A 22,615-nucleotide genomic window follows, 5' to 3' on the forward strand; every position below is an offset into this window, starting at 1 on the left:
CTCAAAATCAATCAATAGCGTTTATTCTCGAGAGTACTGAATATAATACAATGTAAATTGGTTTATATACATCACATTTCGTTATAGCGTTTTGAATGCTGCTCCTCCTTCTCTCCGATAAAATGCCAATATATTTCACAAGCCTTCCCACATTGTCTGCCACCTGTTAAACAATCTACTACTAGCCCAAGGTCTCTTCCCTCCCTGGGTAGAGACAGGATGTCCTGTAAGGAACACAGCATTCCAGCCAGTCTGACGATAGCTCCATTAGTTTCTAACAAGGAACAGAAAGTCCTTGTTCTAATTATTGACGAAAACTACACACATTACATTCAGTATTATGATTATAATAAGATTCATACATCCATACAGTAACATATTAGTATTCTGTTTAGTTATAGTTCTGATTTAAATGTATACATCATTTAGTCATTATTCATAAAAATCCCTTACTACATGGCCCCACATGTCCCTCTAGGGGTACCCTCCCCCACTGCTCAACTGACACAATGGCGCACAGAACGCAAAAATATTCTTAGAAATATTTAACCTCCACACATTAACAAGTCCAATAGCTCAAATGAAAGATAAACACCTTGTTCATCTAGCCACCAAGCCAGATTTCTAAAATGTTTTACGGCGAAAACATAGCACATATTTATGTCAAACCACCACCAAAGATAGGCCATTTTGTAGAACAATAGATGCAATCACAAAAGCAGGATTAAAAGTAAAATAATTCACTAACCTTTTGAAAATCTTCATCAGATGACAGGAATAGGACATGTTATACAGTACATTTATGTTTTTTTCAATAATATGCTAATTATATCCATAAATCACGGTTTACATAGAAGGTCATGGCTAAAAAATGCTACAACAATGCCCGGAGAAATTATGATAACTCTGCCAGATAACAGAAATACACATCATAAACGTTGACTAAATATACATGTTCTACATATACTTAGAAAGATACACTTCTTCTTAATAAAACAGCTGTGTTACATTTATTTTTAACGTTACAGAATTCGTTCACTTGTCAATAATATGAGACGGCGCTCATAGATTAGCAATATGGCTTCGCTATTTCGGAGTCCACAGAAACACATAATAACCACATAAATCTTCCCTTACCTTAGCCGTTGTTCGATCAGAAGTCGTGGAAGAAGTCATACTTACCAAAACCAGCATTTGCCTTTCAAATGTGTGTCTTTGGGTTATCAAACGAGACTAATTTCGGCTGAAAAGCACTCAAAAATCTATGGGTTGCGCATCGAAACTTCAAAATTACATATTATATGTCGACTAAACTGGTCAAACTAAGTTCAGATTCGAGCTAAAACATGTTTTAATCATATATAAAAGATATAAGCTCGAAAGGAGAAGCCTACGTCGTTTGGTGGATCTTGGAACAAAGAGAGAGAAATTGCAGACGAGCGTACGTATTATTGCGTGACCGGAGGGTTTCGCCCCGCCAAAGGGTGAGGGAGCGCGCAATCTTCACAATGAAGATCGCGCTGAAGAGATAGAAACTGTTTCCAGATCTGTAGCTGGTTGGGAAGGGTGGGGGCGATGACGTCAAAGTTGGGCCAACTTTTCTGATGACAGAAAGAGTTTGGAAGAATGGATGCCCTGTGAGTTCTGCTTTACATAGAGACATTTTTTGTCAGTTTACTATGGGCACGCATTTCTCCAATGGGGGCAGTATTCTGCCATAGCCTTAACAAATTATTAACACAATCCCATTGAGCACATCTGGGACCTGTTAGATCGGAGGGTGAGGGCTAGGGCCATTCCCCCCAGAAATGTCTGGGAACTTGCAGGTGCCTTGGTGGAAGAGTGGGGTAACATCTCACAGCAAGAACGGGCAAATCTGGTGCAGTCCACGAGGAGAAGGTGCACTGCAGTACTTAATGCAGCTGGTGGCCACACCAGATACTGACTGTTACTTTTGATTTTGACCCCCCCTTTGTTCAGGGACACATTATTCCATTTCTATTAGTCACATATCTGTGGAACTTGTTCAGTTTATGTCTCAGTTGTTGAATCCTGTCATGTTTGTAAGTTTGCTGAAAATAAATGCAATTGACAGTGAGAGGACGTTTATTTTTTTGCTGAGTTTAGTTTAGTTATGTTTAGTGCCTTGGGGTAAGAAGGTTATTAACCACATACCCCCCATTAACTTGTCATTTGAAACAGACTTGAGTAAATACATGTTTTTAGAGAGACAGTAAACCTAGGATAACACAAGGACAGTTTAATATTTACCTTACTGAGGTGATGTAGATGGAATAAAGCCATTTTATTATTTTCTACTCTATTCTTGCTAACAATGTTCTTTCTAAACAAATCTGCTCTCAACTTGAAAGATACTGATCATAGGAGATTTGATGTGTAATGTAGTAAGCAGTAACGTATTTCAAAGAACAGCATGCATACCTTTTTCATTTCACAACACACTTTGAGCTATGATGCCAACCAATAACATCCTACTCTTCAGTGTAAACGAAAGTAAACAGTGGGAGAAAATGGCGGGATGTTTTTTGTTGGGCACAAAAGATGGCGTAAGTGGATGCGGAGTTGAAATCAAGCAGAGCGTCAAGCGAAGTTGGTGAAGACTAATGTTCTGAATAGACAAGTAGTATCGATTACTGGAACAAAAAGTTAATTGTCTAAAATTGGAGTGGAGGATACGTGTATGAATGATAATGAATCGCTTCTTGTTGGGATGCATTTGTTGAGTAAGGATGTACAGTATATGTGGGAGACCCATTTAAGGTGTCGAAAATGTTGAAGTATGTTCTTGGGAAAAGTCTGTCAGAGCAACCAGGAGTGGTCTTACTTTGATTAATTGAATATCTGAAGAACAGAGGAAGATTGCAGTGAGCCTCACAAGAATCCGGACACAAGTTTTTTTTGTTTTGAACTTCGGAGTAGAGCCCCTGTCAAAGGACTCATGTTTTATTTGTTTAACTAGGAAAGTCTGGTAAGAACAAATTCTTATTTACAATGACGGCCTACCAAAAGGCAAAAAGGTCTTCTGTGTGGACAAAATGTAGGAAAAAACACATGACAAGAGAGCAACCACAACACTACACAAAGAAAGACCTAAGACAACAACACAGCATGGTAGCAACACAACATGGCAGTACATGGTGCCTGGCGTCTGACCCGCTGGGTGAATGTAGAAACATAGTCTGTCGGTCCTGTTGTTTTTTGATTCAGAGCAAATACCTACACACGTGAAGCTCGGTTATCGTCCCCAAACTTTTGCATTGCAAGAATTGTAAAGGATTTGGCCATGTTTCAAGTGTGTGCAGACAGATGGAGTATACTGAAGAACGGTGTGTAGAAGGATGACGGTGTTGCAATTGTGGTGGGAATCATGATCCCAAGTTCCTGGAGTGTCCTATAAGGGTCATGGAGATTGAGGTGACAAATGTTAGGGCGATCAATCGAACAAAAAAAAATGGAAAAGTGGTTTGTGCATATGTATTCACCTCCTTTGCTATGAAGTTCCTAAATAAGATCTGGTGCAACCAATTACCTTCAGAAGTCACATAATTAGTTAGATTGCACACAGGTGGACTTTATTTAACTGTCACGTGATCTGTCACATGATCTCAGTATGTATACACACCTGTTCTGAAAGGCCCCAGAGTCTGCAACACCACTAAGCGGCACCATAAAGACCAACGAGCACTCCAAACAGGTCAGGGACAAAGTTGTAGAGAAGTACAGATCAGGGTTGGGTTATAAAAAAATATCAGAAACTTTGAACATCACCATTAAATCCATTATTAAAAACAAACCTGCCAAGAGAGGGCCACCCAACAAAATTCACGGACCAGGCAAGGAAGGCATTAATCAGAAAGGCAACAAAAAGACCAAAGATAACTCTGAAGGAGCTGCATAGCGGAGATTGGAGTATCTGTCCATAGGACCACTTTAAGCCGTACACTCCAAAGAGCTGGACTTTATGGAAGAGTAGCCAGAAAAAAAGCAATTTCTTCCATGAACAAGTGTTGGAACACGTTCAACTACTTCAACGATTTTCATTGGCTGATACGAAATTTGTTACAGGAAATAATCAAAGCCACCTGGTGAGATTAGCATAGGACTAAATGTGTAAATGTTTGTAATGGGAATGGGAAATGTGCTAGTTTAACGTGTCTTCAGAAAGTATTAATACCCCTTGATTTATCACACATTTTGTTGTGTTACAGCCTGAATTCAAAATAGATTAAAATTATTTTTTTATCTCACCCATCTACATACACAATACCCCATAATGATAAAGTGAAAATATATTTGTATTAATGATTAGGAAATACAGATATCTAATTTCCGTAAGTATTCACACCCCCGAGTCAATACCTGTTAGAATCACCTAAAATCAACAATTACAGCTGCGAGTCTTTTATGGGTAAGTCTCAGCATTGCATACCTGTATTGTACAATATTTGCACATTCTTTTTTCAATTCTTTAAACTCTTGTCAAGTTGGTTGTTGATCATTGCTAGACAGCTAAGTCTTGCCATAGATTTTCAAGCCTATTTATGTCAACTGTATCTAGGCCCCTCAGGAATATTCAATGTCATCTTGGTAAGCAACTTCATAGTAAATGTGTGCATATTTGGCCTTGTGTTTTAGGTTTATTGTCCTGCTGAAAGGTGAATTTGTCTCCCAGTGTCTGTTGGAAAGCAGACAACCAGGTTTTCCTCTAGGATTTTGCCTTACAGCTGTGAGTCTTTATGGGTAAGTCTCAGAGCATTGCATACCTGTAATGCACTATTCCATTTATTTTTATCCCTAGTTCTTGCCAATGACAAGCATATCCATGGCATGATGCAGCCACCACCATGCTTGAAAATATGAAGAGGTGCTACTCAGTGATGTGCTGTGTTAGATATGCCCCAAACATAACGCTTTGTATTCAGGACAAAAAGTTAATTTCTTTGCAACATTTTTTGCAGTTTTACTTTGGTGCCTTATTCCAAACATATTTGTATTCTGTACAGGCTTACTTCTTTTCACTCTGTCATTTAGGTTAGTATTGTAGAGTAACTACAATGTTGTCGATCCATCTTCAGTTATTCCTCTTGCACCCATTAAACTCTAACTGTTTTAAAGTCACCATTGGCCTCATGTTGAAATCCCTGGATGGTTTTCTTCCTCTCCGGCAACTGAGTTAGGAAGGACACATGTATTTTTGTAGTGACTGAGTGTATTGATACACCATCCAAAGTGTAATTAATAACTTCCCCATGCTCAAAGGTATATTCAAGGTATTTTTTTCTTCTCACCCAGCTACCAATAAATGCCCTTCTTTGCAAGGCATTGGATTACCTCCCTGGTCTATGATTGAATTTGTGTTTGAAAGTCACTGCTCGACGGAGGGACATTACAGATAATTGTATGTGTGGGATACAGAGATGAGGTAGTTATTCAAAAATAATGTTTACTCCTGAACTTATTTAGGCTTGCCATAACAAAGGGTTGAATGCTTATTGACTTTAGACATTTCAGCTTTTCATTTAAATCATTTGTGGAAAAAATATATAAAAACATAATTCCACGTTAACGTTATGGGGTTTTGTATGTAGGCCAGTGTAAAAAAAAAAATCGAAATGTTATTCATTTAAAAATTTAGACTTAAAAACAAATTGTGGAACAAGTCAAGGGGTGGGAATACTTTCTAAAGGAACTGTATTTGTTGGGTGGTTGTGCAATTTCTTATTTCCCTTTTTTGTAAACGAAATGTGCAATACACGCCCCGACCTGTGTCTGGCAGCAATACACAACAAAACGTCTAGTCTGCCGGAAAACTACACGAAGAAAAACTAGTAAACGGAAGTGAGCAGTGACCAAGACTACCTTAGCGGTTTTATAGTTATTTCGACATTTATTAACTCAAAATAAGACGAATATAATTTCATAGCAACACCTACCTACCACAGGCAGTCTTTAATTCGCGTTAGGGACAGCACTTGGTTAATTGATGTGTTATTTAGGTAACGCTAGCTAGCTGCTAAGGTTAACTAACAATGGCTAACTGTAATGGTAACGTTATGGTTTTTCACACTCAAATAGCCTCCATCATGGAGGTGCTAGCAAACGCAGCCGTGGCAGAGATCTGTAAACTCGTAGACGACGACTATGCAGTGTGTCGTTTAGAAATAACTCAAAGCCAGAAAGAAAACAGGACATTGCGGAGGAAACTACAGCTACTGGAACTGAAGGTGTCACGGGAGCGCGCAGAGAGGACAATGCGAGAGCGTGTCCTCGGCAGCCGTCCCAGAAGTGTCAAGATCCTCGACCGATACAGAGGAATGGCAAGAGGTACATTTAGCCCCGTTCCCCTCTGCGCATGTGTTTGGATTGTATGCAATAATTAATCTGATGTGATTACTTGGATGTCTTGCAGAAAGTTGTTAGTTTACATCCTTGCCAATTCTAGACAATTTCAAAACTGACCGAAAACACATTTCTTTTATATTGGGAATTCGGTGTATATTTTCTCTCGTCAATAGCTACCAAGCATGAGATAATACGATTTCGGATTAAACAAAGCGTACCATGACTAAGACAATATTTTGAATCAGAAGATGGAGAAATATCCACTTTTATTCGTTGTTGAATTATTATTATTATTTACGGATTTCAGTCTTCAATAGTTCTTAAATAGCATTCATTTTTCCATAGTTGCGGTCCCTGTACAGCTATTACAGTGCCTTCAGAAAGTATTGACACCCCTTGACTGTTTCCACATTTTCTTAATAAATTGCATGGACTCACTGTGTGCAATAAGTGTTGCTGGACTGAGGGCTTGTAGGCCTGTTGTAAGGCAGGTCCTCACCAGACATCACCTGCAACAACGTCGCCTATGAGCACAAACCCACCGTCGCTGGACCAGACAGGACTGGCAAAAAGTGCTCTTTACTGAAGAGCCGCGGTTTTTGTCTCATCAGGGGTGATGGTCAGATTTGGGTTTATCGTCGAAGGAATAAGCGTTACACCGAGGCCTGTACTCTGGAGCGGGATCAATTGAGGTGGAGGGTCCGTCGTGGTCTGGGGCGGTGTGTCACAGCATCATCGGACTGAGCTTGTTGTCATTGCAGGCAATCTCAACGATGTGCCTTACAGGGAAGACATCCTCCTCCCTCATGTGGTACCCTTCCCTCATAGGGTCATTCCCCCCAGAAATGTCTGGGAACTTGCCGGTGCCTTGGTGGAAGAGTGAGGTATCTCACAGCAAGAACGGGCAAATCTGGTGCAGTCCATGAGGAGGAGATGCACTGCAGTACTTAATGCAGCTGGTGGCCACACCAGATACTGATGGTTACTTTTGACTTTGACCCCCCCTTTGTTCAGGGACACTGTATCACATGTCTTTGGAACTTGTTTAGTTTGTGTCTGTTGTTGAATCTTGTTATGTTCATACAAATATTTACTAGAGGTCGACTGATTATGATTTTTCAACGCCAATGCTGATTGGAGGACAAAAAAAGCCAATACCAATTAATCGGGCGATTTATTAAAAAAAAAAAAACAAAAAAAAAAAAAGGTTCTATTTTTATTTGATTTTAAATAAATGTATTTGTAATAATGACAATTACAACAATACTGAATGAACACTTATTTTAACTTAATATAATACATCAATAAAATCAATTTAGCCTCAAATAATGAAACGTGTTCAATTTGGTTTAAATAATGCAAAAACAAAGTGTTGGAGAAGAAAGTAAAAGTGCAATATGTGCCATGTAAGAAAGCTAACGTTTAAGTTCCTTGCGCAGAACATGAGAACATATGAAAGCTGGTGGTTCCTTTTAACATGAGTCTTCAATATTCCCAGGTAAGAAGTTTTAGGTTGTAGTTATTATTGAAATTATAGGACTATTTCTCTCTATACCATTTGTATTTCATATACCTTTGACTATTGGTTGTTCTTATAGGCACTTCAGTATTGCCAGTGTAACAGTATAGCTTCCGTACCTCTCCTCGCTTCTACCTGGGCCCGAACCAGGAACACAACGACAACAGCCACCCTCGAAGCAGCGTTACCCATGCAGAGCAAGGGGAACAACTACTCCAAGTCTCAGAGCGAGTGATGTTTGAAACGCTATTAGCGCGCACCCCGCTAACTAGCTAGCCATTTCACATCACATCGTTACACCAGCCTAATCTCGGGAGTTGATAGGCTTGAAGTCATAAACAGAAGAGCTGCTGGCAAAACGCATGAAAGTGCTGTTTGAATTAATGCTTATGAGCCTGCTGGTGCCTACCATCGCTCAGTCAGACTGCTCTATCAAATCATAGACTTAATTATAACATAACACACACATGCGAGCCTTAGGTCATTAATATGGTTGAATCCAGAAACTATCATCTCGAAAACAAGACGTTTATTCTTTCAGTGAAATACGGAACCGTTACGTATTTTATCTAACGGGTGGCATCCATCAGTCTAAATATTCCTGTTACTTTGCACAACCTTCAATGTTATGTCATAATTACGTAAAATTATGGCAAATTAGTTCGCAATGAGCCATTGACTCTGCGTGCAATGAACGCAAGAGAAGTGACACAATTTCACCTGGTTAATATTGCCTGCTAACCTGGATTTCTTTGAGCTAAATATGCAGTTTAAAAATACAGTGCCTTGCGAAAGTCTTCGGCCCCCTTGAACTTTGCGACCTTTTGCCACATTTCAGGCTTCAAACATAAAGATATAAAACTATTTTTTTGTGAAGAATCAACAACAAGTGGGACACAAATCATGAAGTGGAACGACATTTATTGGATATTTCAAACTTTTTTAACAAATCAAAAACTGAAAAATTGGGCGTGCAAAATTATTCAGACCCTTTACTTTCAGTGCAGCAAACTCCCAAGGAGCACTGTGCAAGCGATAATATTGAAATGGAAGGAGTATCAGACCACTGCAAATCTACCAAGACCTGGCCGTCCCTCTAAACTTTCAGCTCATACAAGGAGAAGACTGATCAGAGATGCAGCCAAGAGGCCCATGATCACTCTGGATGAACTGCAGAGATCTACAGATAATCAGTCGTATATTGCACAAATCTGGCCTTTATGGAAGAGTGGCAAGAAGAAAGCTATTTCTTAAAGATATCCATAAAAAGTGTTGTTTAAAGTTTGCCACAAGCCACCTGGGATACACACCAAACATGTGGAAGAAGGTGCTCTGGTCAGATGAAACCAAAATGGAACTTTTTGGCAACAATGCAAAACGTTATGTTTGGCGTAAAAGCAACACAGCTCATCACCCTGAACACACCATCCCCACTGTCAAACATGGTGGTGGCAGCATCATGGTTTGGGCCTGCTTTTCTTCAACAGGGACAGGGAAGATGGTTAAAATTGATGGGAAGATGGATGGAGCCAAATACAGGACCATTCTGGAAGAAAACCTGATGGAGTCTGCAAAAGACCTGAGACTGGGACGGAGATTTGTCTTCCAACAAGACAATGATCCAAAACATAAAGCAAAATCTACAATGGAATGGGTCAAAAATAAACATATCCAGGTGTTAGAATGGCCAAGTCAATGTCCAGACCTGAATCCAATCGAGAATCTGTGGAAAGAACTGAAAACTGCTGTTCACAAATGCTCTCCATCCAACCTCACTGAGCTCGAGCTGTTTTGCAAGGAGGAATGGGAAAAAAATTCAGTCTCTCGATGTGCAAAACTGATAGAGACATACCCCAAGCGACTTACAGCTGTAATCGCAGCAAAAGGTGGCGCTACAAAGTATTAACTTAAGGGGGCTGAATAATTTTGCACGCCCAATTTTTCCGTTTTTATTTATATACTTCTGTGTATTGATTTTAAGAAAGGCATTGGTGTTCATGGTTAGGTACACGTTGGAGCAACGACAGTCCTTTTTCGTGAATGAGCACTGCATCGATTATACGCTAGACACGCTAGATAAATATCATCAACCATGTGTAGTTATAACTAGTGATTATGATTGATTAAGTTTAATGCTAGCTAGCAACTTACCTTGGCTTCTTACTGCATTTGCGTAACAGGTGTGCTCCTCGTGAGGCAGGTGGTTAGAGCGTTGGACTAGTTAACTGTAAGGTTGTAAGATTGAATCCCTGAGCTGACAAGGTAAAAGTCTGTCATTCTGCCCCTTAATAACAAGGCAGTTAACCCACCGTCATTGAAAATAAGTAAATAATAAGAATCTGTTCTTAACTGACTTGCCTAGTTAAATAAAGATTAAATAAAAGGTGTAAAACAAAACAAAAAAATCGCCGTCCAAAATTACTGATTTCCGATTATGAAAATTTGAAATCGGCCCTAAACACAGCTGACAGTGAGAGGACGTTTCTGCATTTCATTTTCAATACATTTCATGAGAAGCATTCTACATTTGGACATTCTGACATAAAACATTTTATTGTAAACATAAACATTGGGTGCCTGGAGAAGAGAGGATTTCCCATTATTACATTTTTACCACCAGCCAATGTGATCACATCACACCAGAAAAGCTCTTGCCATTCAAATCTCCCCGCCAATTCACTGTGAACGCTGTAGCCTATTTTTTTATCCAGCAAGCAAGAGCAAGGTGCTTCTTTCGTCAAATATGCTGTACCAGTCAAAAGTTTGGACACAGCTACTCATTCCAGGGTTTCTTTATTTTTACTATTTTCTACATTGTAGAATAATAGTGAAGACAAATTAAGAAATAACACATATGGAATAGTAACCCAAAAGTTTTTTTTTTTCATGTTTGAGATTCATCCTTTGCCTTGACAGTTTTGCACACTCTTGGCATTCTCTCAACCAGCTTCTCCTGGAATGCTTTTCCAACCGTCTTGAAGGAGTTCCCACATATGCTGAGCACTTGTTGGCTGCTTTTCCTTCACTCTGTGGTACAACTCATCCCAAACCATCTCAATTGGGTTGAGGTCAGATGATTGTGGAGGCCAGGTCATCTGATGCAGCACCCCATCACTCTCCTTCTTGGTCAAATAGCCCTTACACAGCCTGGAGGTGTGTTTTAGGTCATTGTCCTGTTGAAAAACAAATGATAGTCCCACTAAGCACAAACCAATGGCGTATCACTGCAGAATGCTGTGGTAGCCATGCTGGTTAAGTGTGCCTGGAATTCTAAATAAATCAGACAGTTTCACCAGCCAAACACCACCACACCATAAAATCTCCTCCATGCTTCATGGTGGGAACCACACATGGTGAGATCATCCGTTCACCTACTCTGCGTCTCACAAAGATACGGCGGTTGGAAACAAAAATCTAACATTTGGACTCATCTGACCAAAGGACAGATTTCCACTGGTCCGTTGCTTGTGTTTCTTGGCCCAAGCAAGTCTCTTCTTATTATTGGTGTCCTTTAGTAGTGGTTTCTTTGCAGCAATTCGACCATGAAGGCCTGATTCACTCAGTCTCCTCTTGAACTCTGTTAAGTATTTATTTGGGCTGCGATTTCTGAGGCTGGTAACTCTAATGAACTTATCCTCTGCAGCAGAGGTAACTCTGGGTCTTCCGTTCCTGTGGCGGTCCTCATGCGAGCCAATTTCATCATAGCGCTTGATGGTTTTTGCGACTGCTCTTAAAGAAACCTTCAAAGTTCTGGAAATGTTCCTTATTGACTGACTTTCATGTCTTGAAAGTAATGATGGACTGTTTCTCTTTGCTTATTTGAGTTGTTCTTGCCATAATATGGATTTGGTCTTTTTACCAAATGGGGCTATCTTTTGTATACCCCCCCCCCCCCCCCCCCTTGTCACAACACAAGTGATTGGCTCAACTGCATTAAGGGAAATTATACAAATTAACTAAACAAGGCACACCTGTTAATTGGAATGCATTCCAGGTGACTACTTCATGAAGCTGTATTGCTATATTGTATTTAATTTGCCACCATGGCCTTTTTTGCCTTCCTTCTCACCTCATTTGCTCACATTGTATATAGACTTGTTTATACTGTATTATTGACTGTATGTTTGTTTTACTCCATGTGTAACTCTGTGTCGTTGTATTTGTCGAAGTGCTTTGCTTTATCTTGGCCAGGTCGCAATTGTAAATGAGAACTTGTTCTCAACTTGCCTACCTGGTTAAATAAAGGTAAAATAAATAAATAAATGCTGGTTGGGAGAATGCCAAGAGTGTGCAAAGCTGTCAAGGCAAAGGATGGCTACTTTAAAGAATCTCGAATTGAATCTTGATTTGAAGAATCTTGATTTGTTTAACACTTTTTTGGTAACTACATTATTCCATATGTGTTGTTTAAAAGTTTGTCTTCACTATTATTCTACAATGTAGAAAATAGTACAAATAAAGAAACCCTGGAATGAGTAGGTGTGTCCAAACGCTTGACTGGTACTGTGGATATAGATGTGTGTATATATAGAGAGAGATTTTTGAATTGCTCAATAAGTGACCAAACTATATATCTACAGTAGTGGCCAAACGTTTTGAGAATGACACAAATATTAATTTCCACAAAGTTTGCTGCTTCAATGTCTTTAGATATTTTTGTCAGATGTTACTATGGAATACTGAAGTATAATTACAAGCATTTCATAAGTGTCAAAAGGCTTTTATTGACAATTACATGAAGTTGATGCAAAGAGTCAATATTTGCAGTGTTGAGCCTTCCTTTTCAAGACCTCTGCAATCTGCCCTGGCATGCTGTCAATTAACTTCTGGGCCACATCCTGACTGATGGCAGCCCATTCTTGCATAATCAATGCTTGGAGTTTGTCAGAATTTGTGGGTTTTTGTTTGTCCACCTGCCTCTTGAGGATTGACCACAAGTTCTCAATGGGATTAAAGTCTGGGGAGTTTCCTGTCCATGCTGCAGGTGGGACCACAGACCACTTCTCAGTTCCTATGCTTCCTGGCTGATGTTTTGGTCACTTTTGAATGCTGGCGGTGCTTTCACTCTAGTGGTAGCATGAGACGGAGTCTACAACCCACACAAGTGGCTCAGGTAGTGCAGCTCATCCAGGATGGAACATCAATGTGAGCTGTGGCAAGAAGGTTTGCTGTGTCTGTCAGCGTAGTGTCCAGAGCATGGAGGCGCTACCGGGAGACAGGCCAGTACATCAGGAGACGTGGAGGAGGCCGTAGGAGGGCAACAACCCAGCAGCAGGACCGCTACCTCCGCCTTTGTGCAAGGAGGAGCAGGAGGAGCACTGCCAGAGCCCTGCAAAATGACCTCCAGCAGGCCACAAATGTGCATGTGTCTGCTCAAACGGTCAGAAACAGACTCCATGGGGTGGTATGAGGGCCTGACGTCCACAGGTGGGGGTTGTGCTTACAGCCCAACACCGTGCAGGACGTTTGGCATTTGCCAGAGAACACCAAGATTGGCAAATTTTCCACTGGCGCCCTGTGCTCTTCACAGATGAAAGCAGGTTCACACTGAGCACATGTGACAGACGTGACAAAGTCTGGAGACGCCGTGGAGAACGTTCAGCTGCCTGCAACATCCTCCAGCATGACCGGTTTGGTGGTGGGTCAGTCATGGTGTGGGGTGGCATTTCTTTGGGGGGCCGCACAGCCCTCCATGTGCTCGCCAGAGGTAGCCTGACTGCCATTAGGTACCGAGATGAGATCCTCAGACCCCTTGAGACCATATGCTGGTGCGGTTGGCCCTGGGTTCCTCCTAATGCAAGAGAATGCTAGACCTCATGTGGCTGGACTGTGCCAGCAGTTCCTGCAAGAGGAAGGCATTGATGCTATGGACTGGCCCGCCCATTCCCCAGACCTGAATCCAATTGAGCATATCTGGGACATCATGTCTCGCTCCATCCACCATCCATCCAAGGTGTGTCCAAACTTTTGACCGGTATTATATACACGATGTGGATATAGTACATGTTGGATTGTACATGTGGACAATATGTTGGATTATGAATGAGGTGACTTAATTATCTGACTGATTTTCACTCCATCCGCCACGTTGCACCACAGACTGTCCAGGAGTTGGCAGATACTTTAGTCCAGGTCTGGGAGGAGAGCCCTCAGGAGACCATCCGCCACCTCATCAGGAGCATGCCCAGGCATTGTAGGGAGGTCATACAGGCACGTGGAGGCCACACACACTACTGAGCCTCATTTGGACTTGTTTTAAGGACATTACATCAAAGTTGGATCAGCCTGTAGTGTGGTTTTCCACTTTAATTTTGAGTGTGACTCCAAATCCAGACCTCCATGGGTTGATACATTTTGATTTCCATTGATAATTTTTGTGATTTTGTTGTCAGCACATTCAACTATGTAAAGAAAAATGTATTTAATAAGAATATTTCATTCATTCAGATCTAGGATGTGTTATTTTAGTGTTCGAGCAGTGTGTGTGTGTGTGTGTGTGTGTGTGTATGTGTATATATATATATATATAACATAAACCTTTGGGCAGAATTAAACTTGGTTAATGCTTTTCTAGAGTGAGTTATTTACTCTGAAAAATAAGAACCTAACAACATGGCACTGAAAATAATGGATATACTACAAGAGAGCCAAGGAAGTGGTTAGGTATGTGAAGGGTCATCAAGTTCTTGCAGCAATCTACCTCACCAAGCAAAGTGAGAAGAATAAGAGCACCACAATGAAGCTGCTCAGCAACACCCATTGGGGTGGTGTTGTCATCATGTTTGACAGTCTCCTGGAGGGTAAGGAGTCTCTTCAAGAAATGGCCATATCACAGTCTGCAGATATGGACAGCCCCGTCAAGACGATCCTCCTGGATGATGGATTTTGGGAGAGAGTGGTAAGTAGCCTGAAACCTATAGCAGTAGCCATTGCAAGGATTGAGGGAGACAATGCCACCCTGTCTGATGTTCAGACTCTGCTTGCAGATGTAAGAGAAGAAATCCGTACTGCCCTGCCCACTTCACTGTTGCTCCAAGCAGAGGAAACTGCAGTTCTGAAATACATCAAAAAGCTTGAAGACTTCTGCCTGAAGCCCATACACTCCGCAGTGTACATGTTCGACCCCAAGTATGCTGGCAAGAGTATCCTGTCTGGTGCAGAGATCAACAAGCCCTATGGTGTCATCACTACCGTGTTTCGCCACCTTGGCCTGGATGAGTGCAAGGTTCTTGGCAGTCTGGCGAAGAACCCTTCCAAGCAAGGGCTTTGGGCTGGAGATGCAATATGGCAGTTGTGGCAACATATCTCATCAGACACCTGGTGGAAGGGATTTTGTGGATCTGACGCTCTTTCCCCTGTTGCCACCATCATCCTCCAAATCCCACCAACATCATCCACCTCAGAGCGCAACTGGTCCTTGTTTGGGAACACACAAACCAAAGCCCACAACAGGCTTACCAAATACAAGGGTTGAAAAATTGATGCCCACCCGGGCAAATTTTCGGCTCTTTGAGTCTGACAAGCTATCCTCAACAAGGTTGGAAAGTGACAGTGAAGATGAGGCCTCAGAGTCTGATGTTCAAGAGGTGGACATTGAGGTCGTCCAGGGAGAAGACATGGAAGCCTGAGAGGAAGACAACCAAAGCTTTAGTTTCTAGTCTATCATTTTACCGATGTATGTTGAAAATGTTTTTTGGGAGATGCGATGGATCATTGGGGATCATTCAATATTTCCTTTTGTTGTTCAGTGAAATCATCCCATGTGAAGAGTCAACTCTTAATGTTCAATTCGTAACTAAATTTTTATTTTTTTCTATTGGCAGGATTTAATAATGTGCAATTATGTCTAATTATAAGGTAAAAGGTTTGTTTGTGTCCATATGATATCGTAAATATATCCAATGTAAAAAAAAAACAATTTCAATGGTATTCATATTAATTAGCAAATATTTCCGTTAATTCCCACAAAGTTTTCACCTCTGAATATTCCCCAAAATGTGCAACCCTAGTCTTGAACAACCAATAAGTAGCGATTGTAGCATTCTCTCGTTCATGGCGCCCATTAGATCAATGGTGATCCTCTCCTTAGGTACTCCCAAGCGGACAGTGCCCCTAGGTGCTTGGGGCTTCCTCGAAGGTCTGGCTTTAGCGGCACAGCTGGTACATGTACGACACCATAGTGTGACATCCTCTCTATTTCGGTACCAGTAGTGTCTTGTCTGCAGCCGGGCATTTGTGCATTCCACGCCAATGTGACCACCTACTGGGCAGTCATGCATCTGCTTCATGATATCTGTCCCGAACACATGAGGTAGAAGTATCTTTGGGTAAAACACTGCGCTTTCGGTACACTAAGCACCATAAGAGAAATGAGACAGTCTCTTCCACTGGCTCCTATATGCCTCAGTCGCTGGCCCGACTGGCGACACAGGCCCCCCACGATGGCCATTCCTGACCTTCCTCGAGCCATCTCTTCACGGGGCCCATGTCAGTCAGCCATCTGAGCTTGACGTAATTCCTCAGTAGTCAGTCCATGGAACAGAACAGTGAGGCTAATCTTTTCTACGTCCGACGTGTCATCTTCACTGTCCCGATGACCCGACTCCACGTTGAAGACAGCTCCAGAAGCTTTAGGGAGTGCAGGCTATAGGCTGGGGTCTCCTACCCCCACTGAGCAGAGCTCCATAAAAGTAGCTTCCACAGCATTATCAGCTATGCTGGGGCTGAGGTCAGACAGCACTTCCTGGTACCTGAAACGGTCATTATTTTGGGTAGGGTCCTGTATAGTGCAGGGGCAAGTCTGGTGGCAGCGCCTCCTGGACAGGATGTCAGCATTTGTGGTGGCGTCCTGCATGATGTATGACCTTGAAGTTATACTCCAAGCTTCTCGAGCCACCTCGCCAGTTGACCTTCTGGTTCCTTCATCCTTATGAGCCACCGAAGGCTGCTGTGGTTGGTGCGCACGATGAAGGGTCTTCCAAGCAGGTTTTGACAGAAGTGGGTAGTAAACTCCACTACTAACAGTAGCTCCTCCGTGTGATACAATAGTTTTGCTCGGTGGAGGACAGCCGCTGACTCCCGTACTCTAGAATGCATTCCTCACTGGGACAAGACACCTCCAATGCCGAAATTGCTGGCGTCTGTAGAGGATGAGGTCGCCGCTGTTGAGTGGATAGCCCAAGACGGGCGCGGTGGTGAGTAGCTTTAATTTTTTTGAACGCCTCCTGGCACTCTGGTGTCCACTGGAAACGAGCATGCTTCTTTGTAAGCTCATGCAGGGGCTTGGCTGCAGCAGCAAAACCTTTGACAAAACGTCAGTAGTACGAGGCCAGGCCGACGAACTGACAGACTTCTGAAACGCAGGTAGGCTGGGGCCATTCTTGGACTTTCAGAATTTTTGGGGGATCTATGGTGATGCCGTGTTCAGAAACTGTGTCTAAGATAGGTTACCTGTCGGCAGAAGAGACAGCACTTGGAGGGTTTCAATTTCAGGTTGGTTTGGCTTAGCCGATTAAACACTTGTGCCAGGATGATGTCATCGAGATAAAACATTTAATAGTATAACTAGGCAAATTCTCATTTACAATGACAACCCACTGTTCCCCAGTAGGCCAACTGCCTTGTTCAGGGGCAGAACGACAGATTTTTACCATGTCAGCTCGGGGAATCGATCCAGCAACCTTTCGGTTACTGGCCCAATGCTCTAACCACTAGGCTACCTGCCGCCGGTCTCTCATTGTATTCTGGCCAGGACGCGGTCCATTAAACATTGAAACGTCGCTGGTGCATTGCAGAGCCCTAAAGGCATCACATTTCACTCAGAGGCCTTTCCTGCTGCCGAAAGCGACCACCTTACCGTCGCTGGGAATAAGTTCTACCTGCCAGTAGCCTGACGTTAAGTCCAAAGTGCTAAACCATTTGGCCGTCGACAGGGTATCTAGAGTGTTTTGGATACGAGGAAGTGGATATGCATCCTTAACAATATGCTAATTTAGAGCCCTGTAGTTCACACAGACAGTATGGCTGCCGTGGCTTGGAGGCTACTCCGGTTTCAAGACTTTGCTGGTCTGCATTGAGCTGTTTTTCCTAATGTCCATTCAAAAAAGTATAAGTGAGGAGGAACAAATAGAACTGAAATGAGCATAAGATTGTATAAATGTAAGCAAGTCATGATGACCAGCCAGTGCAAGGAATGAAGATGGGTGCCAGTTCTGCATAACTTTCCTCTTATTAAATCAAATGCAGCTCGATTGAATCTTGTAGGCTAATATTTTTTCTATCATTATGTCTCTCTCTCATGATGGAGTCATCTTTGAACAACATGATCTTGCATTGACACTGCCTTCTCACAAGGGAATTACCGCAGCAGGCATTGTCTTATGTCAGAGTGTTATCATGGAAAATATTAATGCTGTCAACTAAATCAGCAACCTTGCAGTAAATCCGTCTGCATAATGAATGTTAATTTCCAAACGCCCAGTCTCTTTGGAAAATGACAGGACTGGAATGTTCGCTAAGACTGGTACAGAGACTAACTCCTGAACAAAGTGTGTCATAAATATGAAAATATGTTCTAAATCAGGGGAGGATGGATAAAAATCCACTTTTTGGGGCAGGCTTGGCACACTTTGTTTAAGAGCTATTGAAGATAGCATATATATAAATATTTTAAAAGGTATGGACTCGTTTAACTCCCCTGAGTTCTGCAACAAAATTGTATGCTTCGCCCTCGTGCGGCAATGTTTGCAAACACAGAAAGGGGTCTACACTGTTGAGCAGACAGTAGCTAATCTAAACAACCTATTTTCCCCCAATCACTCTCTCAGGTGAAGGACATCTCACTGAAGGCCACAGGAGCTTTGTAAAGCCAGCAGGACACAGCACATGGACAGATGAACAACCAATCACTGTTGATGAGGGGAGTGGAACCTCAACCCAGCACGTTATCGTGATAGAGGTTAGTGGAATAGTGTTGCATTAAAAATGTGTTACTTTGTAAATCAAATGTGTCCCCAGCTATTCACTTGCTTACATGTACATCCTCATTTATCTGCCATAGGGGAGCTTGTGAGACTTCTCTTCGACATTGTTATCCAATTCAACCATTGTACTGATAATAACCACTTATTTTCTTGTCAGTCTGCAGATGCAGAAGCTGCAGGTCCTGGAGTCAAGCAGGAGCGATCTGAGGGGCAGAAGGACACACGGCACAGCAGAGACATCCAGACTGGAGAGTCTGGTGCGCCCCCTGTAGCCACGGAGAATCCCACTACCACCCCAGCACAGCCCAGGACCCGACACAGCATCACGGAGGTCAGTGGAACGCAGAACGTCGTTCTCAAGTCAGCGACAGACACCAAGACGTTAACTGTAACACACAGGCTCTTACACACAGGTTCTGGCCACATATCAGAACCAGAGAGACTGGGGGTGCGGAGACTGGGCTGCCCTCCTGCCCCCGGCTCAGAGTGTTTACCAGTATTTCACCAAAGCCAGAGGACGGTTCATTCAAGTGGTCATGGTGAATCGTTAGACTCTGGCAGTGATGATCCGTCTTGTTCTAACACTACAGAGATGGACCCTAGCAACATGTCCTTGTGTTTAGAGACACAGACTGATCTGTCTAGAGGGGACTGGAACCAGTACAGTAGTAGTGTATACTCTGAAGGGTGCCGAGATAAGAAAGGGGAGGGTCTAGTCGTAGATGAAGTGAAATTGGAGGGTGACGTTGCCCCCACACGGAATGCAGATAGTAACCTAGGAGATGGACACTCACAGGGCAGAGATTTCTTAGATTACAGGGAAAACTTAGAGACATTTCCAAATGTTGCGACTCACTCTCCTTTACACTTGTTTAGGGATCACGACCCAGCGTCCACATCGATTCCTTCCAATTCAGACAGCCACGTCATTTTCGATCAGGGTTTGAACCCAAATGACAGGGCTAGAGCCCAGGCTCAGGGAGGGGGAGCCACATCAAGCAATAGTAAAGAGAAACGGTTTAGCTGTACCCAGTGTCACATGCGCTTCACCGAGGCTGGCACCCTGAAAAGGCACAAGAGGGTCCACACAGGGGAGAAACCCTACAGCTGCCCCCAGTGTGAGAAGAGGTTCTCCCGCCAGGACCATCTAAAGATGCACCTGAAGATTCACACGGGAGAGAGGCCGTTTGCCTGTACGCACTGCGGGAAGAGGTTCTCAGAGAGGAGCTACCTCAAGATACACCTGCAAAAAAAACCATTCCACTCCATAACATAGAAAGTAATCATTCCACTCGATAGATGTGATATTTTATATTCTGATATTTAGATTAAACCCTGTATTGAAGGTAGATTCAGCAAGATGACGTACAGTGCCTTCGGAAAGTATTCAGACCCTTTGACTTTTTACACATTTCTTTAGGTTACAGCCTTATCTGAAATCGATTAAATCGTTTTTTTCCCCCCCTTTCCATATGGACACACAATACCCCATGACAAAGCAAAAACAGGTTTTGAAATTTTTGCTAATTTATAAAAAATATGACATTTACTTAAGTTTTCAGACCCTTTACTCAGCACCTTTGGCATCAATTACAGTATCGGGTCTTTTGGGTATGACTCTACAAGCTTGGCACACCTGTATTTTGGGAGTTTCTCACATTCTTCTCTGCAGATCCTCAGGTTGGATGGGGAGCATTGCTGCACAGCTATTTTCAGGTCTCCAGAGATGTTCGATCGGGTTCAAGTCCACTCAAGGACATTCAGAGACTTGTCCCGAAGCTACTCCTGCGTTGTCTTGGCTGTGTGCTTAGGGTCGTTGTACTGCTGGAAGGTGAAAATTTGCCCCAGTCTGAGGTCCTGAGCGCGCTGGAGCAGGTTTTCATCAAGAATATCTCTGTACTCCCCCCTCCCCTGATTGTTCAGTTTGGCCTGGTGGCCAGCTCTTCTTCCATTTAAGAATGATGGAGGTCACTGTGTTCTTGGACTTTCAATGCTGCAGAAATGTTTTGGTACCCTTTCCAAGATCTGTGCCTTGACACAATCCTGTCTCAGAACTCTACAGACAATTCCTTCGACCTCATGCCTTGTGTTTTGCTCTGACATGCACTGTCAACTGTGGGACCTTATATAGACAGGTGTATGCCTTTCCAAATCATCTCCAATCAATTGAATTTACCACAGGTGGACTTCAATCACTTTGTAGAAACATCAAGGATGATCAATGAAAACAGGATGTACCAGAGCTCAATTTCGAGTCTCATAGCAAATAGTCTGAATACTTATGAAATACGTTTTTTTAAATGTAATCTTTTTCACTTTGTCATTAGGGGGTATTGTGTGTAGATTGCTGATGATTTTTATTTAATCCATTTTAGAATAAGGCTGTAACGTAACAAAATGTGGAGAAGGTCAAGCGGTCTGAATACTTTCTGAAGGCACTGTAGTAGATGCATGCACAAAGTTAACCGCAGTAATGGATCAATTTCCACAACAAACAAGCGTGTTGAAATGCAAGACCCAGACATTGTGGAATATATAAGTCACATTTAGAGGACAGCGGGTAGCCTAGCGGTTAAGAGCTTTGGGCCAGTAACCAGAAGTTGGCTGGTTCGAATCTAAGAAAAATCTGTGTGCCCTTGAGCAAGGCACTTAACCCTAATTTCTCCTGTAAGTCGCTCTGAATAAGAGTGTGCTAAATGACTTAAACATGTAAAGGTAAAATGGCAAACAGTATAGCATAAAAAGTCTGTTGTGTTTGTACTGAGTAGACTATGATGTTCACAAATGCCTATTTCATTACTTCCAACTACTTTTTATCCCGAGACACTTTTAATGAGAAAAAGAATGCAGTTCATCAAGTTCATGTTGATTTCTAGTTGAGACGTGTGTATGTGTGGTTTTAATCTGGTGTATTTAAAGCTTGTTTATGGTTAATAAACACAAAATGTGACTTTTCATTCCAAGACTTTCATTGAGACTCTTTAGTATACATCACATCTAATCTCACCCTATTTTGCATACACCTGACAGCGCTTTATAACCAATATACCAACACATACCTACATACTAAGAAACGCCTACTGTTTACGTCAAAATAGTTTCGTCAGGTTTGTCTGACTTTTGACTAGCTGACTATTTTACCCACAACATCATATTTATATCCACCATGATGGGTTTAACAACAATGAAGTCATTCTGTAACTACAGTATAGGACTCAAACATAGTGGGGATGGGTAAACACTCCATGGTGAAAGTGTCTGTGTGTGTACGTACCTGAGGGTATGTCTAATCTGTATCATCTGTCTCTTCCAGGAGGGTTCAGAGGTGCTGCTGGTGAAGGAGGAGGGGTGTGAGGATAGTCTGGGGAACCCTGAGGGGACCATGGTCATGGAGGACAACGAGACTACACCTCCTCTTGAACCCACAGAGGAACCAGCTGAGCAGCACAGGAACACACACAGTCTCACTGAGGTGAGCCCTCTGTAAACTACTGTCTGAATTATATTAGGTCAGGGCCCAAATCCACAAAGACTCTGAGTAGGAGGGCTAATCTTTGATCAGTTTTGCCTTTTAGATCATAATGAATGAGATTATATGGAAAGATCCTAGATCAGCACTCTTTGTGGATACGGGGCCAGGTCTTGATTCATTTTGTCTTAAGTGTGGGACCATGCCTCTGAATGATCAAACCATTAAAGAGTGTAAAGTAATCAAATCAACTAATACTTTTGCATTGTAACAAATTAACTA

At 42.3% G+C, this 22,615-nt stretch overlaps 1 protein-coding gene across 3 annotated transcripts in view; it reads left to right on the forward strand.

The window, feature by feature from the left end:
- Positions 1-5,832: 5,832 nt before the first annotated feature.
- Positions 5,833-22,615, forward strand: part of LOC109901171 (zinc finger protein 16-like) — a 174,268-nt gene continuing 157,485 nt past the window's right edge. Inside the window, exons 1-4 of one of the 3 annotated variants that reach the window (XM_020497217.2) lie at positions 5,833-6,345; positions 18,709-18,839; positions 19,022-19,195; positions 22,178-22,336. In XM_020497217.2, the coding sequence (XP_020352806.2) occupies positions 6,051-6,345; positions 18,709-18,839; positions 19,022-19,195; positions 22,178-22,336 (759 nt within the window). In that variant the 5' untranslated portion in view covers positions 5,833-6,050. The remainder of the gene's footprint in view (positions 6,346-18,708; positions 18,840-19,021; positions 19,196-22,177; positions 22,337-22,615) is intronic. The other 2 variants (XM_031836551.1, XM_031836552.1) reach the window with 2 other exon arrangements.

This window comes from Oncorhynchus kisutch, linkage group LG12 (assembly GCF_002021735.2).
Source record: "Oncorhynchus kisutch isolate 150728-3 linkage group LG12, Okis_V2, whole genome shotgun sequence".
NCBI classification, from domain to species: domain Eukaryota; kingdom Metazoa; phylum Chordata; class Actinopteri; order Salmoniformes; family Salmonidae; genus Oncorhynchus; species Oncorhynchus kisutch.